General features: G+C 38.1%; 1 protein-coding gene across 1 annotated transcript; it reads left to right on the top strand.

The window, feature by feature from the left end:
* Positions 1-1,962: 1,962 nt before the first annotated feature.
* SEC14L2 (SEC14 like lipid binding 2) lies at positions 1,963-16,385 on the top strand. Its single transcript, XM_053468566.1, has 12 exons — positions 1,963-2,120; positions 6,967-7,048; positions 8,352-8,395; positions 10,212-10,274; positions 11,486-11,674; positions 12,589-12,684; positions 13,233-13,293; positions 13,723-13,806; positions 14,583-14,689; positions 15,171-15,310; positions 15,585-15,754; positions 16,136-16,385. Exons 1-12 carry the CDS (start codon positions 2,067-2,069, stop codon positions 16,276-16,278), a joined length of 1,233 nt encoding a protein of 410 aa, XP_053324541.1. The 5' UTR covers positions 1,963-2,066; the 3' UTR covers positions 16,279-16,385.
* The last annotated feature ends 256 nt before the right edge of the window (positions 16,386-16,641 follow it).

Raw genomic sequence — 16,641 nt, 5'->3', positions numbered from 1 at the left:
ATTGTGAACGGATAAAACATTTAAGCTTACTAACTTCACTATGCCTACCCTGCAGGGTCTTCTTTTCTGCAAAAAAAGATTGGGTTGGCTCTGCATAAAGCAAAGTAAATTCAGTGGACACCTAAAACATTAGCTAAATTATACAAGGTCACTGGAGGCCATCATGCAAAAGAAATTTGCTGGTGTTGGTCCTTCATGAAGCACCATTTTGCTGTCAAATAAACACTTTTTATGTTATTTATTCATGTGTTTATTTTCATAATAAATCCAAAAGGTAGGTGGTGGGAATTGAATCCCTGAAAATTTTAATTTTGACAAATCAACATAATGTCATTTCTCTACTAGAAATTACCCCATCCAACACATCTCTGTCCAAATCAATTTGATTTTGGCACCGAAATCCCTGAGCGGACAGATTTATTGGCAAAGAACTGTTTTTTTCTCTTCCAGCTTCTAAACCCGACAGATAATGAAAAGTCACGTGGCTGTAGCCTCACTGCTCAGTATAACCTAACAATAATTAAAATAAAAGAAAACATTCAAAAACAGATGGTCATAGTTTGTCATAGAAAGTGAAAAAGAATTCTTAAAAGTTTCTATGTTGCTTTATCAGAGGAAAAAATAAAGTCGCTCGATTGTGTTATTCACTTAATATGTTCAATTATTTTTTTTAAGGGGAACAGCAGCTTTAAAGCAGAGTGTGAAATCTACTCAGGTTAAGCGAACACTGAAAGCAAGTAAAACTGATATCTTGACACCAAAAATATTTATTTGACAGATGAACAGAAAATAAACTTGTCAGCACCGCTGAAAATAAATTTCTGGAAATGTTTCCAGAGCGTGAAATCTGTTTATTGAGCAGTTTAAACAAAAAAAGGTGACATGCGTGATAGTCTGTAAAGAAGAAACTGCTATTTTAAGTAAAACATTGAATTGTGGGCTTATTATTATTATTACAATTAATAAAGAGAATTGCTTTCTTAATGAAACTCAGGAATGGGAAATGGAAAGTTGGGTTAAATGCAAAGCTTGCAAGGAGGACCTCTTTACCTCCTCTATTAGTCTTTAGATCAGATGAGATTGCTTTTCTTGTCCTATGTACTGTGCATATATGTACATATTGCCTGTTACATTCATACAAATATAGTTTCTGATAATATAGTATAGCTGATCTAAGCTGTTTAAGCTGGCTGGTAGTGACACAATATGGCTTGTGGAGATATTCAGAACTTTTCTGCATCGTTTGAAGAAGGATTCAAGCAGACAGTGCCATCTGCAGACTATCCGCGTGTTCATCCTGCTATAACCATTCATTCATGGAGATGTTATCTATCGATTGATATGGCGCCATCAGATTCCGTGGCGCTGTTCACAGGACAAAGCTTGCAGTGCATCGCATAACAATTTACAGAAACAAAAGGTGAGGACGAGCTTACAATGCGAAAGGGTTTAAGCACTAAGCCTGTATGACAGCTGTCTGATTAAAGTAATCTTTCATATAGAAATGTTAAGTATAGTATGTTTACACATATGTAAAGCACATCTACTGGCTTTAGTATATACACCGGCGTGATCGCATCAAAGCGATCTACTCATCAGAGGGAGATTCCAATCATGCACATATTAACCTAGAACATATGATTTACATTTTTATGTAAATCGCTAGAAATCGAGATCATATTTAGATTCTCAACATTACTTACTACAGCACTGCATCCAGAGAATAAGGTAGCACGGAAAGGTACAGGCGAAAATTCGGAATAACATACTAAGAGGTGATGTCATCGCGAAGCACAAAACTTAGCCCTGTCTTATAAATCATATATCTTGTTGACATCATCTATCGTGCCCTGGCGACATGCTGCTACATGCTAGTGTCTGGCTAAGAGGCACTGTAGCTTTAAGGTAAGGCAGGGGGCTGGCTATCCTCTTAAGGGGCGGGGACACCGGATTTGTGTTATATTACTACGGGACAGCCTGGTCACAGAAGCACAGACACACCCTGTATTACAGAGAAGGTAGCATCGGAGGCGGAAGAGTGTGGTGACACATCCACAGGCGTCATCATGAGTGGGAGAGTGGGAGACCTCAGCCCCAAACAGCAGGAGGCCTTGGCCAAGGTGAGACTGGGCATCCCTTCCCTGCATTAGCTGCACAGGGCATCATTATCTAAAGCCGTTACTAGGCAGATCTCCTGCTGGATATTGTTACTAGTGGCAAGTGCCATTGCAGAAAACACTGCCCTCCTGATAAACGTTCTATAGATCGAACACAGACATTCACCTGGTTGCACTAGTGTTTAATCGTGCCCCCCCACTAACTCCTAGTGACAGTGCCATTCCCTGTCTCAGCTGACTCCCACTAAATGCCACTAACCGTATTCAATGAACCCCTGTCCCAGTTAGAAGGTCCCTAAGGGCCTAGGGAACCAAACCTGATCTAAAGCATCAGACTAGCTCCTGGGCTACAGATAATCCACAGATCGTTTAACCCTCTTCCTGCTTGAATGCCAGAATTTACAGAAGTTTTAAGAAATTCTTGCATGTGCAATGTACAGAACAGCTTTTAACCTCTTAATTAACTTGCCAGACACTTATTTCCATTTTTTGCTAGCTCACTTATTTTTTTAGGCTATTAATCTCCTGGTCTATTGATGGCAATGGCCGAAAACTTGATACAGACAGGTCTTGGTACAGAATTTAAGCTTTGATTAAATATTATATAAATGTTTGCAGTTGGTGATCTAGTTCTATTCGAGAATTATATATTTCAGCATATCTACTGAGAGTCTTGAAAATGAATAGGGGGCATAGTAGCCTACATCCAACACTGGATTACACAAGCAGTCATTTAAAGCAGTGCTGGCTTTCCAATCATAAACTGCTTGCGGTAGGGTCTTTTTCACGGTAGACCACTTTTACGATGTCTGACTGCATGTCCACAGATTTCATAATTTCAAGTAAATGTTCATTCATCAATCTGATGTCGCAAAAAGATTGGTGGCAGGAGTTCAGATCATGTTAAGCCACTCCACTCCTTGTCCGCATGGTTCCCAGGTTAGTTGCAGATCCTGAGCAAATACTTGTATTCTTCCTTAGATTAAAAGGACCAGGAGGACTGAATGGATCCTGAGTGCCCAAACCATAACCAAGACTGCTTGATGCCCCAGTATAAAGGTTGCTAAGTTCCAAATACTCATCCCCACAAGCAGAAGTAAACTGTAATTAAAAAGTTTCAAATTGTGATTTAAAAGAGAATAAAGCATATCTGCCATGTGCTACTACTTCATATGTATAGACAGCTCTGTTTAGACAAATCATCCGTTTGATTAGACAAATCATCCTACCTTATAATAATGAATAGAATTGCTCACTCTTAATCACTCAGAGAAGACCCCTGAAAGGCTATGGAGGAAGTGACCTATTGATATTATGTGAGCAGACTTTCATAGCATAATGAAGCAGCTCAGTGTGGTGTTTAAGCAGATATTGACTCAAAATATCACAACTACCTAAAATGACTATATACAAGTCTGCAGCTAAAGGATGTTTATTACAATAAACCCACTTTTTGTCAGCTGCATAACGGTATTCATCAACGTATTTAATTCCCAAACAGATTTATGTATGTTTCCATGAGAATTGCCTTCTTTGAAGGAACGTTTGTCCCATAATATAGATATCATTGAACTCTGGTCAAACGTTGCTGTGCATTAAGTTGAATGTAAAGAAGTGCTTAAGGTTGACATAGTAGTGATTAATAAATGTGGTAGGTTAGTTATATGGCTGGGCGTTATAGATTAGTGGTAGAGCTATAAAGCGGTGACTGGTAAGGAGAGCATTATGGATCCTACTGAAATAGCAGGCTGATTGTTCATGGCATGGCGTGATGATGTGATGTTAAGTGAACTGGTTGTGGAACATCAACGTGTTAATGACTTTAGGATACATTATTGTTCCTTGCACCCCTGGCATGCTACAGGTTAACAAGTGCCTATGTTATGGGCCTTTTTTTCTGAGACCGTTTTATCTTTAAAACCCCACCTGTTAAAGTTTTAGGGCAGTGAAGTGTGTAGTTTGGCACTCAGATTGGGATAGGAGGAGAGAGAAGGAGCCAGGTAAAATTTGGATGGCATCCAAGTGTTAATACAACCGATTATCTAATCGGGTTAGTTAAGCAAAGCAGAGGCCTTGACTTCTAAGGTCAGTGTGTTTATAACCTCAGTGCCATCACACACCTGACACGGCATGGGTCACAGGCTTTTTTGTTAAAATGGCAGTATTTACTAGTCCTGTCCCTCACTGTTTAATTTGTGGAGCCATCTTAGGGGAAAAAAGAGTTCTTTTTGAAATTTGTAATTAAAATATCTCTTCCAATACTTTGGAACTAAAGCTATGGACCTGAGATAAGATATAAGTACTGAGTAGGACAGTAAGATAAAGCCTGTGCCATAAGTCTTATGGTGTGCATAACTTAATGACGACACAAGTCCATCAAGTTGGACACCCATTAGTCTTCTAAAACGTAACTTTTAATGATATATCTAGAAATCTCAAACACCACACCATCTTTTTTTTTGCAAAAGGACCCTTCAAAATACAGAAGAAATAAAAAAAACCCTCATATTTCCTGCTAGTATCGAATTTTAGTTTGTGATACTGATGTGGGGGGCTCACAGGATTCCCCAAGAAAAACAAAAAGTTGTTTTAATAGAATTATGCCCTATAAAGATAATTTTCATTGGACCACATAGATTGTCAATACATTACAAAGATTCCAGGTGTAACATGTATAAAGTATAAACTTAAATGCTGACTGCTTGTTATTATTGGGTAATTCCATATTAGCAGAGTTTTCTTATTTGTTTCTTAAAGGCTCCTTTTGCAACTCCCTATCATGAATTGTTGTTTTGTTTGATATTTTTAGAGATATCATTAAAAGTTACATTTTAACCAGTATTTTTCCATTATAGAGATTACTTATGGTGGGTTTTAGTTCAATTTAGCTTAGTTACTCTTTGGGACAGATTTCATTCTGTTATGCTATTTCATTAATATTATCTTTGTGTGATCTGTGACTTAACTGAGACTCACCTACTTTTGAGTGACAGCAGATACTTCAGTCTGGCTCATACTCAATGCAATCTATGATATTTCAGTATCATTTGTGTCCAGTATTTGAGTCTGGACTGCCTGTGCCCAATATATCACTAAAGAATATTTTATCTAGAGTCATACTCCCCACCAGATTTGTTACAAGTATCACATTAAAAGTTTTCAGAAACAGTTCTAGTTTTTAGATAATACAATATTTCTGACTGTTGAATATTTGTTATATGTATGTGTTCTAGCTTGGTTATGTTAGCCCAATCTACTAGACAACAACAGCCTGACTTCTTATCACGCTGCTTTGTGATAATGTAATGGCTCAGTCTTAATCACCCAGATGGACACAAAATTCTCACGTGACTGGCAACAATGGCAGCCTCCTGGACTTAAACATTTCATATAATGCTTATGTTCGTTACTGTATACAGCATTGTATTTAATGACCAAAGGCTTGTCTTCATGGGACTTCAACTTTCAGTCTGGCCTTTCATTCTTTAATATTTTAGTCTTGTGTCCAAGTGTCTGATACTTAAGTCTGACCCATCTCTCAGGCCAAATCCCACCATGTAACACTCTAGGTCAGCCTTTTTATGTATGCTACGTAGGTCTGGCGTTTATCAGAAGCTATTATGATTTTAGAAATGTAATTATCATATTATTATTATTATTATATTTTAGCAATTAATTGCATACTTGCCGGTTAATGGCTCTGCAATGCAAATATTTTTATTAATTCCTCTATAAATAATAAAACTAGGATCATATTATAAACAGATCAGGTATTATTTCTGCAACCTGACCCTGAGCTGTAAGGAATGAATTTGGTGGAGAAGCCTGCCGGTTTAAATTTCCAAATGTTTTAATTACCGGTATTATTATAATTATTAAAGGCCGTCTTGCAAAGAAACTCACAATGCAACAACATTGCCAGCAGCATTGACATTACGATTATTCCACTTAAGGCATTCTTTGTGACACTTAATGCCTTTGCATGTTTCAGGTCTCACTTTAGGTCACTCATCAGACTTACTTTCACTACGCAGATTGCCTTATTCAAATAAAATAATAACATCTAAAACACTCCTTACTGATATAGCTTTGATTTTTCACATTGGCCACCATGTGTGAGTTTTCACCTTACCAGAGTGGTCTTTAGTAACTTATGTTTGGGTACTGCTTGCCTTTATGCATGCAAGGTATATATATTATATTAAAGAGGAACTGCCGACTATAACCACAAGTTTTTAAAATTACTGTGTTTTTTTATATATATATATATATATATATATATATATATATATATTAGTTTTTGCTTAATATAATGTTTCGGGCAGAAGCATAGTGTTCTAGCTCTGGTATCAACTCGATCTAAAAGATGAATTCTCCTTATTTATTATGCTGCTTTGTGGTAAACAATAGATCACCCATGCACTGACATTCTGACTCTTGAAAGTCTGCGGAGAAAAGTATTTTGCTGGAGAAGCAGGAGTTTTCATAAAGTTATACTTTCATGTGGCATCACATGACAGCCTCTGGGCCTGCAGACAAAGGACGTTTATTAAAATAACGCACGGTCTCCATCAGCGCTGATCTATGTCACGGTATACAGCTCAAAGAAAAATATTAAGGCTTCCATGGGACTTCTCCTCTAAATGGTGAACTATGATACCTCATGTTGTATTAAATGTGTGACAAACCTGTCTGGCGTTTCTTTGTTCAGTTTAACAATATTACTTATTCTTATGTGGCTCTCTGGTGTGTGTGGCATATATATATATATATATATATATATATAAATATATATAAACCAACACAAGGTTGGTTTGTAAATGTAATAACTGTCCGTTTTTGTCCTTAGTTTCGGGAGAATGTCAAAGACCTGATGCCAAAGTTGCCCCCTTATTGTCAGGATGACTACTTCCTGCTCCGCTGGCTGCGAGGTGAGAATGACGTGGGCTAGTTAGCCATATGATAAGCTGCATTGCATGTGGGTCCTTGAAACAAACTTTATTGCTGTCTGAAAGTTGGAAGTATCAGCCGGGTAATGGGACAGGCTGTAAACCCAGTGATTAACCCCTTCTTCCCTGCAGGACAGGTAGACATCAAAATAGGACTACATTTCCCATCAGGGTAAAATAAGATGCGTTATCTGCCCCTTCACACAGGGGGCATCTTCCACTTGGACGGGGGCCAGGCTGGCGGCAGTGCTGGTCTGTCTCTGAGCTTTGCACCAATGTTATTAAATAATACGGGTGCCAATCTAAAAAAAGACTGCAAGATATGTATCATGAATGATAAAAACACGTTGGAAAAAAGACATAAAAGTAACAATAATTAAAGGCTAATCAAATGCTTAGCAAACAAGGTTCTAATAAACTAGACGCTGATAACTACATGATAACCGATTCAATTATTATATGATAAATGCTAATCTCCCTTGTGTAAAGGTCTTATGCTGTAAATGATAACATTTAGGATGCAGTTTGTATTTTGGAATGGCTCGTACATTTACTTTTAATACTAATAACCTCAGGGCCCTGTTTCTCATTCCACAGTTTAGATAATTAACTGTGCCTTATGGAGGTCCAACCCCTATGGATTATAGTGGGCTAGCAATACTCATCGTGATTGGCCCTTCACGAAGTATATAGAGCTTGGTGAAAATAGCTATAATTCACAGTATTGCAAATAAAACTGGTAAAATTGTGTTGTGTTAATTCATCATATATACTGTATCACGTGAAGCCATCAAGAACTGCTCCAGCTGTGGTTGAGTTCATAACTCTCCAGCGTTGTCCAGGCTGAGAATAATGGGTGCTGGAGTTCAGCAACAGCCGGAGGGATTCTAGCCTTGTATATTCTGGAGCACAAACATTTCACACCCGTTTAGAACATTTACCTAAGTGAAATGCACACACCGCAAACACTGTGTTATGTGTAAGGCTGCTTCTTGCACATTAAATGGTAGGTGTTTTTTTGCTTAACGCAGAATTATATGGCATATTTATAATATATTAATTTCTGCAATAATATATTTATAGCACTGGTGTGTTATATTGGCCATCTCTTGTTAGCTGACAAACCCTTGGGCTTCCAAGTGGCAGCACATTGCGGCACTGTTTTTTTTTTTTTTTTTTACAATGTTTTGCCCGAAAGGTTCAAGGATTACAGTTTGTGAGACTGTAATATAATATCTCGGTATAATCTCTCTCTAATCTCATCTCCTCTGCACTCCCTTTCCAGCTCGATGCTTTAACCTGCAGAAATCAGAGAGTATGCTGCGAAAGGTGAGGACTTTATACTTGGTGTAATCGTGATAATACGGGGGACCTTTAGCCCCTTCTATTCACAGCACTCCGAGCACACCCAAGCAAACTGCATATGCAGATACTATTAATACCATTGTACTGGTAATAAAACTATGGAAGATACCGTATAAATCAATATTTTAACGTCCTTGTGCAATAAGCACATACTGTATGTATGCAGTATCCCTGCAAATTTCAAATTCGTTTGGATAGTTTCTGAGAACCAAACTACAGAAAAAAAATCATTAATCAATCAATCATTGAATCATCAGACCACGGAGGGCAGATGCATTAACAGGGCTGCAGCTTCTCGCCTAGATAAGAGTTCTATTCATTTTTTTTCTCACAGAATATTTCAATATGCCTTCTCTTTTACTGGGGAGGGGTGTCAGGGACATTGAACTGTCCTTTAAACCTATACATGTACAAAGATAATGTCGTCAGACTGATGTTGGAGAGCAGGAATGGGAAAGTAATCTAGCAGCTAAGTAAACACAGTTTCATTAACTGATGTCTAAAGTTTCTATCTGAGACTGAAGGAGTGACGTAAGGAGCAACTTACTTCTGTAAATCTTAAACACTGTAGCAGGTATGGCCTCCTGCCATGCGGTTTCCAAGTACATACATAGTTACATAGGCTAAAAAAAGACATACGTCCATCAAGTTCATCCTTTTCCATATCTGTTAATTCTTGCTGTTGATCCAAAAGAAGGCAAAAAACCCAGTTGTGGCTCTTTCCAATTTTGCACAAACTTAATTCCTCTTTGACCCCAGAATGGCAGTCAGATCTCTCCTTGGATCAAGAAACTATTTCCCCATTATTTAAAAATTATATCCCTGAATATTATGTTTTTCCAGGTATCCATCCAGTTGCAGTTTAAACGTCTGTACAGACTCCGATAAAACTACCTCTGCAGGCAGAGAATTCCACATCCTTATTGTCCTTACTGTAAAAAACCCTTTCCTCTGCTTTAGTCTAAATCTCCTTTCTTCCAGTCTGAACGCATGACCACGTGTCCTATGCATAGTCCTGTTTATGAACAGATTTCCACACAATGGTTTGGATTGGCCCCGAATATATTTATATAACGTTATCATATCCCCTCTGAGGCGACGTTTTCCTAAACTAAACAGATTTAAATTAATTAACCTTTCCTCATAACTAAAGTTTTCCATTTCTTTTATTATTTTGTAGCCTGTCTCTGCACCTTTTCCAGTGTTTTAATATCCTTCTTTAGAATAGGTGTCCAAAATTGCACAGCATATTCAAGGTGTGGCCTTACCATTGATTTATACAGAGGCAAAATTATCTTTTTATCCTGTGAATTGATGCCCCTTTTTATACATGACAATACCTTACTGGCCTTAGCAACCGCTGACTGACATTGCACATTGTTTCCTAGTTTGAGAAATCCTTCTCATTTGTCGTTACCCCTAATTCACTACCATTTAGGGTGTAGGTTGCTTGTGCATTCCTTATCCCGAAGTGCATAACTTTGCATTTATCTACATTCAATTTCATCTGCCATTTGTGTGCCCAGTTCCCTCAGTCTATCTAAGTACCTTACATACAAGGGGTGTGTATGAACCAGCTTCCTTACTGCTGCTGCATATAACATACATGCACAAATTAACTTATTGACGTAGTGTCTGTTACATACAAACCTTTATACTCTGGTGCAGCCTTCCCACGTGTCTCCCCTCATAGCATGTCAGTTTTCCTTTTCATGTTCTCTACCTAGCATACACCTTGTGTGCTCCTTCTTTAACTTACCGTGTGCTTTTCCTTGTACAGCATGTTGAGTTTCGGAAACACATGGATTCTGACAATGTGTTGGAGAACTGGCAGCCTCCAGAGGTGAGTCCGAGTACAAAGGCTGCCATGTAAGGCAATAGTGGAGTACCATGGATGTTCCGCATAGTTTTTCCAACATACTGCCATAGTTTGTGTAGATGTTCAGTGACTTCCATGCCCTAGACATGCTAACACTATGCTTTAAAAGAGATGGGGAACAAAAATGTATTCGTATGCATGTGTCTTCCATGAATAAAGTGTCTATCTATGCATATGTAAGCTAACTAAGAGGGTTAAACATGTATCTCTACATATAAAGTTGTGTTTTTCAGTTAAGTATTTTACAGCCCTGTGGAGAAGTCTTTTTTCCAGGTATGGGGGATGCTGTTGGACATCAGGGCCGTTGTAAATGACACTGCCTATCACTGATCAGGTCATCTGGCTGTTGCCCAGACCTGTTAATCTTCTCCGCTAATCCACCAACAAAACCTGTTCTACATATTGCAAAGTGTCAGATTAGTGATAACCTGTGAGCCTGAGAGCAATGTGTTTGCTAAATAAAGCTCGTGGGAAAAAGTTTTGCAGTGAAACTCCCGAATCTAGAGGTTTATTCACTAAACAGTTGTGGGTTCCACCTGACCTTTTGCATTAACTCTGAATTGTGCAGAGCCACAGTAATTCATTGTGAGCCAACATTTTTTTCATCTCACCTCCGTGTTTAGTGAATAAGCCTTTCAAGCTAACAACCTGCTGAAGTTCTACAAATGACCTTGTGCTACAGTCACACCATGAATACATTTGTTTGTATATGCTACTTCCTTAAAGCGGACCCATCACCTTTCTGTTTTGTCTCAAATTAATTTGCCTTTGTAAACTGTATGTATGTTTTATGGAGAGTACTTTACCTGTGATAAATAGGGCCTGTCCTGAGCTCTCCTTTGTTCTTTGTCATTCTTGGAACGTTGGGTTTCATAAAAAAGCATGTAATTAATTCATGGGAAAGAATAACCATGCAAATATGATCCAGATATCCGACCTCACCAATCAATTAATTTGGGATAGTAACAAACCCATTCTGCACACTTGACTTCCCAGGCTGACATTATATAACTACACATGATATAGGTAAACCAAGGCAGAAGAATGTGGGCATAATTATCTAATGATAATATATCCCCTCGTCCTCTGGGGGACTATCCCCAGGAGGAGTTTAATGACATGCACGCTTTTACACTCTTTCACTTGTATGCTCACTTGTCATTTACCTTTCATAGGTAGTACAGAAGTACCTGTCCGGAGGTCTATGTGGACATGACCGTGAAGGTTGTCCTATCTGGTATGATGTCATTGGGCCTCTCGACCCCAAAGGGCTTCTGTTTTCTGCTTCTAAGCAGGACCTGATGAAGACCAAGGTGAGGGACTGTGAACTTATGCATAAGGAGTGCCGAAACCAGAGTGAGAAGGTAAGAACACTTTACCTAAAATAAAGAAAAAAATAAAACCTTTGTCATAGTGTTATTTGGTGCCACATTTATTGCAAAGTTGTGAAGATTTATATCTCAGATGTCTGTAGTTTTTGTGGCAGATCGACAGTAAATCAATTGATGTGATTTACTCCATCAATATATTATCAGTCATATTTCAATTGAAATACAAGCCTATACCAAGCCTTTGGACTTTAAAAGTAGACTATTTTCTTTAAAAACCATCTCATTCATTAGTATTATATATTTAACTTAATGTTTGTTAACCTACACATACCAAATAAGAAATTGAACCATGAGAATTTTGCCCACACAGCTCTTATGTGCCCGACTGCATTTAGGAAGTGTGGCAGTCTTATGTGAATTGGCTCATATGAATGCATTTAGGACAAATATGGGTACAACCTTTACAGTTTGCCACTCCACGAAGAAGGGAGTAACACACCAGTGTAGCGTGAGCAAAAGCAAAGTACAAGTTAGTACTGGTGATCCTACTGTAAATAAATGTTGCATTTTATTTCTTATGTTAGGGTCTGAAAACTGCAAATTCGTAATTACACGTGGAGGGGTTTTTTTTGCCTTTTTTTGTCTAAATTTAATAGTTAAGGTTTTAACATTTTGTGTGTGTGTGTATATATATATATATATATATATATATATACACACACACAATAAATACAATGTTAAAACCTTAACTATTAAATTTAGACAAAAAATAGGACTGGTCTTAAATAAAAAATACCACACTTGAAGTTGGAGTTATTTCACTAATTTTAATCAATAGATTTATAATTTAATTTTTTAATTTTACTTTATTCCACAATGACAGCTATAAAGAGCTGAATTGATGTGCAGGGACGATATTCACATATTTTCTTTGAATTTATTTGCAGCTGGGAAGAAAAGTTGAAGAGGTTGTGATGATCTATGATGTTGAAGGTTTGGGTTTAAAGCACCTGTGGAAGCCAGCTGTGGAGCTCTACGGAGAGGTGTGGTGGGACTACCGATTGTGTTGAACATAATGCATTGTGAAGAGTTGATACTATGGGGTAACTTTCGTTAGCCCATGCCAGTCATTTTTTTTAAAAATAGGTCTTAAAAACATCCTATGAAAAAAATCAACACTTTGAATAAGATATGGGCGTTGTAGTAATATTTTGAGTACTGAAATGCGCAAATGTGTGTCGCTGACTGTATAGACTTACTTAAATAACATACAATAATAGGAGGGCATTGGAGGATAGGGCTTAATAGATGGTTAGAAGCAGACTTAAAGTAATAGTGATGACAAAAATGTTGCATTGTCAGCAACGTTCTCTTAATTGAGAAATGTTCTCTTATTTTGTGAAATAGTATGAAACAGTATGATAGATCGTAAGTAACCAGGGATTTGTTGGATAGTCTAAAGGAGAGGTTTATGAGGATTCGGTCTGGACTGTTGAGTGTTTGTGGATTTCTGTATAGCAAGCGTTTATGATTCTGGACTACTGTATTTTGCGAGCAGAGCATCCAAAGATTAATAAGCCATTTGTTTCAGGTCCTGACAATGTTTGAAGATAATTATCCAGAGGCTCTGAAGAGACTGTTTGTCATTAAAGGTGAGGCACACATGAGCATCAGTACAAGACATATTACACATATAACACGCATGCATATTAATCAAAACAGGAGTTTGCAAGTGAGTTAAACATTTCAATTCATGCCACTAAGCATTGTAAATAGCAAACCTGCGGAACTGGCCATACAAAATGCTGTCTGTCCCATTGTACAGTGCTGTGGAATATGATGGCACTATACAAATCAATAAATAATAATCGTTAAATTGGTAAGGAACCTCTAAACAATTTATCTGAGGACTATGGAGGGCCAGCACAGCCATTTTTGCAGGAAACGTATTGAGTTTGACTCTTCATAATGTTTAACTTTATGTAAAACCCCTGGTTTAGTGAATTCACCTCACAATTCCTTACCCAGGGTCATACTTCCCTCTTCTAACTTCGATCTTCCTTCATTTTTATCTTCCTCAGCTCCCAAGCTTTTCCCTGTGGCATATAACCTCATCAAACACTTCCTGAGTGAGGACACCAGGAGGAAAATCATGGTTGTTGGAGGTAAGTAGAAGGGGAGCATGGTTCATCGTGATACAGGTAAAGCACTTGGCGAATAGGGGGGTAGGGCCTTTTTGATAAACTCACACTACCAGGAACCTTTTTTGACATGACCTGCTGTTGAGAAATTAACATCCAAATGTCCATGCCCTCCATGTAATGTTTCTTAATGAAACATTCTGCAGGGCATCATGGAATATGCTGGTTCTCCGTAAATAAAATGCAGTAATAATAGTAAAAAAATAGCCAGTGTGCTAGATCAGTGCTCCTCAACCCTCTCTTCAAGGCGCAGCTAACAGTCTAGGATTTAGGTATTATCAGGTGTGTCTAAGGTGTTGTATAATTAACAAACAAAAACACCTTAAACACACTTGACTAATACCTAAATCCTGGACTGTTAGGTGTGCCTTGCGGAGAGGGTTGAGGAGCACTTTGCTAGATGGCATGAAGCTCCCATGGTGGTCATAGGTAGACCAAGCTGATGCAATGTTTGATGCAGTGGTACCCTGGAAGGATATCATCAGAACTCACTGTGAAGGTATCATCCACCCCAGATGAATAAGCTAGGGCATATTTCAGACTAAAGATTGGATTTAGCAAAAATTGCATATATGGCTTGGAAAAAAGAACTAAGCAAGCATTACATTTTTATGAGAAGTAGTTATCAGTAAAAGGAAGAGTTTACTTTAAAAGTTACTAGCCACTGGAAATCACAGGTTAATGGGCTAATTTCCAGATGTTTGCATAAATGATATGCGTGTTTATATATTTGTTTCCAGATAACTGGCAAGAAGTGCTTCAGAAATATATTCCTCCAGAGGAACTGCCCAAATATTATGGAGGGAAACTAACTGACCCTGATGGTGACCCCAAATGTAAATCCAAGGTAAAGCAATGTCATCGGCGCATACATTATAAAAGTTACTATGCAATGTGTGATGTGTTTAAATTTACATTTTATCAAGTGCTACCCACGAGCATACATCAGATATAAAGGCATATTTTAAATGATGTTATTGGCTTTTGGGAGTTTTCTGCAGAATCCCCCCATGCATTTCAAAAGGACCACATACCTATCATAAACATTAAAGTGCATATGATGGCTGGAGTTTCCCTTTAACGTTACCACAAGTTTTGGTGTCTGATCCAGTGTAATATTCATAAAGTGCAGGATAATATATTACACATATTAAATTCAACCAAAAAAAGATTGCTTTTTCTAGTTTTTGGAAAGAACATGCAGTAAAGAAAAGATTGTGCTTCGGAACTGAAAAGTGTAAACTGTAACTAAGGATGAGGTGGATTTAAGGAATAATCTTGGAAAATGGAATCTCTGGAGTTTTATTAACACACATGTTTTATCATAGATAAATTATGGGGGAGACATCCCTCAAAAGTACTATGTACGAGACCAGGTGCAACAGAACTATGAGAACTCCGTCACCATCAACAGGGGCTCCAGTCAACAGATGGAGTATGAGATCCTCTTCCCAGGATGTGTGCTTAGGTGAGGGGGGATGTCATTTCTGTGAGTATGAGATGTTTAGGGGCCAAGTTGATGATAACAGAGGGCACTTGAACTCCCTTCTACCCAATAAATGTCTTTTCCAACTGTGCTATAGCTGATAGTTGATTATATGGGCTGTTTCACAGGGTGCGTGACCAGATGTGGGAGCATGCCTTATTTATGCTGCTAAAGTTTTAGCAGCATACTTTTGTAGAAGCTCACCATTGGTCCGCAACATGCTCCTTTTCTAACACTGATTTTGTGGCCAACCTAGGTGGCAGTTCCAGTCTGATGGCGCTGACATAGGATTTGGGGTGTTCCGTAAGACAAAAGCAGGGGAGAGGCAGAAGGCTGGAGATATGATTGAGGTGCTGCCAAATCAGAGATACAATGCCCACATGGTACCTGAAGATGGGACGCTGACATGCGCTGATCCTGGTACTTGTAAGTATCCAATGGATTAAGTAATTGGGTAGTCAAATGTAATAACAATGCTGTGCCACGCAATATTTATTTGTCCTTATACCTCTTTTCCCCTTGATTATTAGTAATTCACTCTTGCACCGCTTATTATTGTTTGCTATAACCCATAAAAAAGAAATTTCCTTATTGAAAGCTTGTTCTGAAGTACACTGGAAATCATAGCACAATTGGTCAATCCCTCTACTTCTTTGAACAGCTACAATCTACCTGTCCTCTGAGATTTTTCCATCAGCCCTGTGTTTGAATAATGTTAATATTAAGCTAATTATTTACTTTATATAATCATGCAAAATCTGCAAATTAAATGTACTTTTCACAATAACCTTAACTCTTTTCTTACAGATGTACTCCGCTTTGATAACACCTATAGCTTTATTCACGCCAAGAAGATCAGCTACACTGTGGAGGTCTTACTACCTGATCGCAACTCAGAAGAAAAAATAGAGCAGCTTGAAAAGAAGATGGAAAGCAGCCTCAGTCTCTAAAGGAACCGTTAAATATGGCATCCTTGCTTTGAAGCCCCTACAAGACCCCAAATAGACTTGCATGCAGGGCATCTAGGTGTTCATGAGTCAGCAACTTATAGTAAAATTCACTGAATATAAAATAAGGCATCCAGGAGTCAGGTTATTATGTTCTCTTGGGTAGCCAAACATGACTCCTGAATGCCCTATTTAGAATCTGGGACTACAAGGCTAAGTAATAACATATCTGTTATGATTACTTCTCAAGGAAAAGGTGATAAATGAAGCACAGCAAGGTATGTTCAGGAGTAATACTGATTATGTCTTCATACTTGAATGGCTGTGACACCAAATACTGTTCTGACTCCCTACATCTATAATCTC

The sequence above is a fragment of the Spea bombifrons genome, chromosome 1 (assembly GCF_027358695.1).
Source record: "Spea bombifrons isolate aSpeBom1 chromosome 1, aSpeBom1.2.pri, whole genome shotgun sequence".
NCBI lineage: Eukaryota > Metazoa > Chordata > Amphibia > Anura > Pelobatidae > Spea > Spea bombifrons.
The sequence above is the reverse complement of the archived record's forward strand: the minus strand, read 5'-3'. Positions and strand labels throughout refer to the sequence as shown.

What these genes read in the sequence shown, in the direction of transcription:
- SEC14L2 (XM_053468566.1), top strand. Translation starts at nt 2,067, where the DNA reads ATGAGTGGGAGAGTGGGAGACCTCAGCCCCAAACAGCAGGAGGCCTTG. An exon ending in AGCAGGAGGCCTTGGCCAAG is followed by an intron (nt 2,121 to 6,966) that starts GTGAGACTGGGC and finishes TTTTGTCCTTAG; the next exon opens with TTTCGGGAGAATGTCAAAGA. An exon ending in GCCGAAACCAGAGTGAGAAG is followed by an intron (nt 11,675 to 12,588) that starts GTAAGAACACTT and finishes ATTTATTTGCAG; the next exon opens with CTGGGAAGAAAAGTTGAAGA.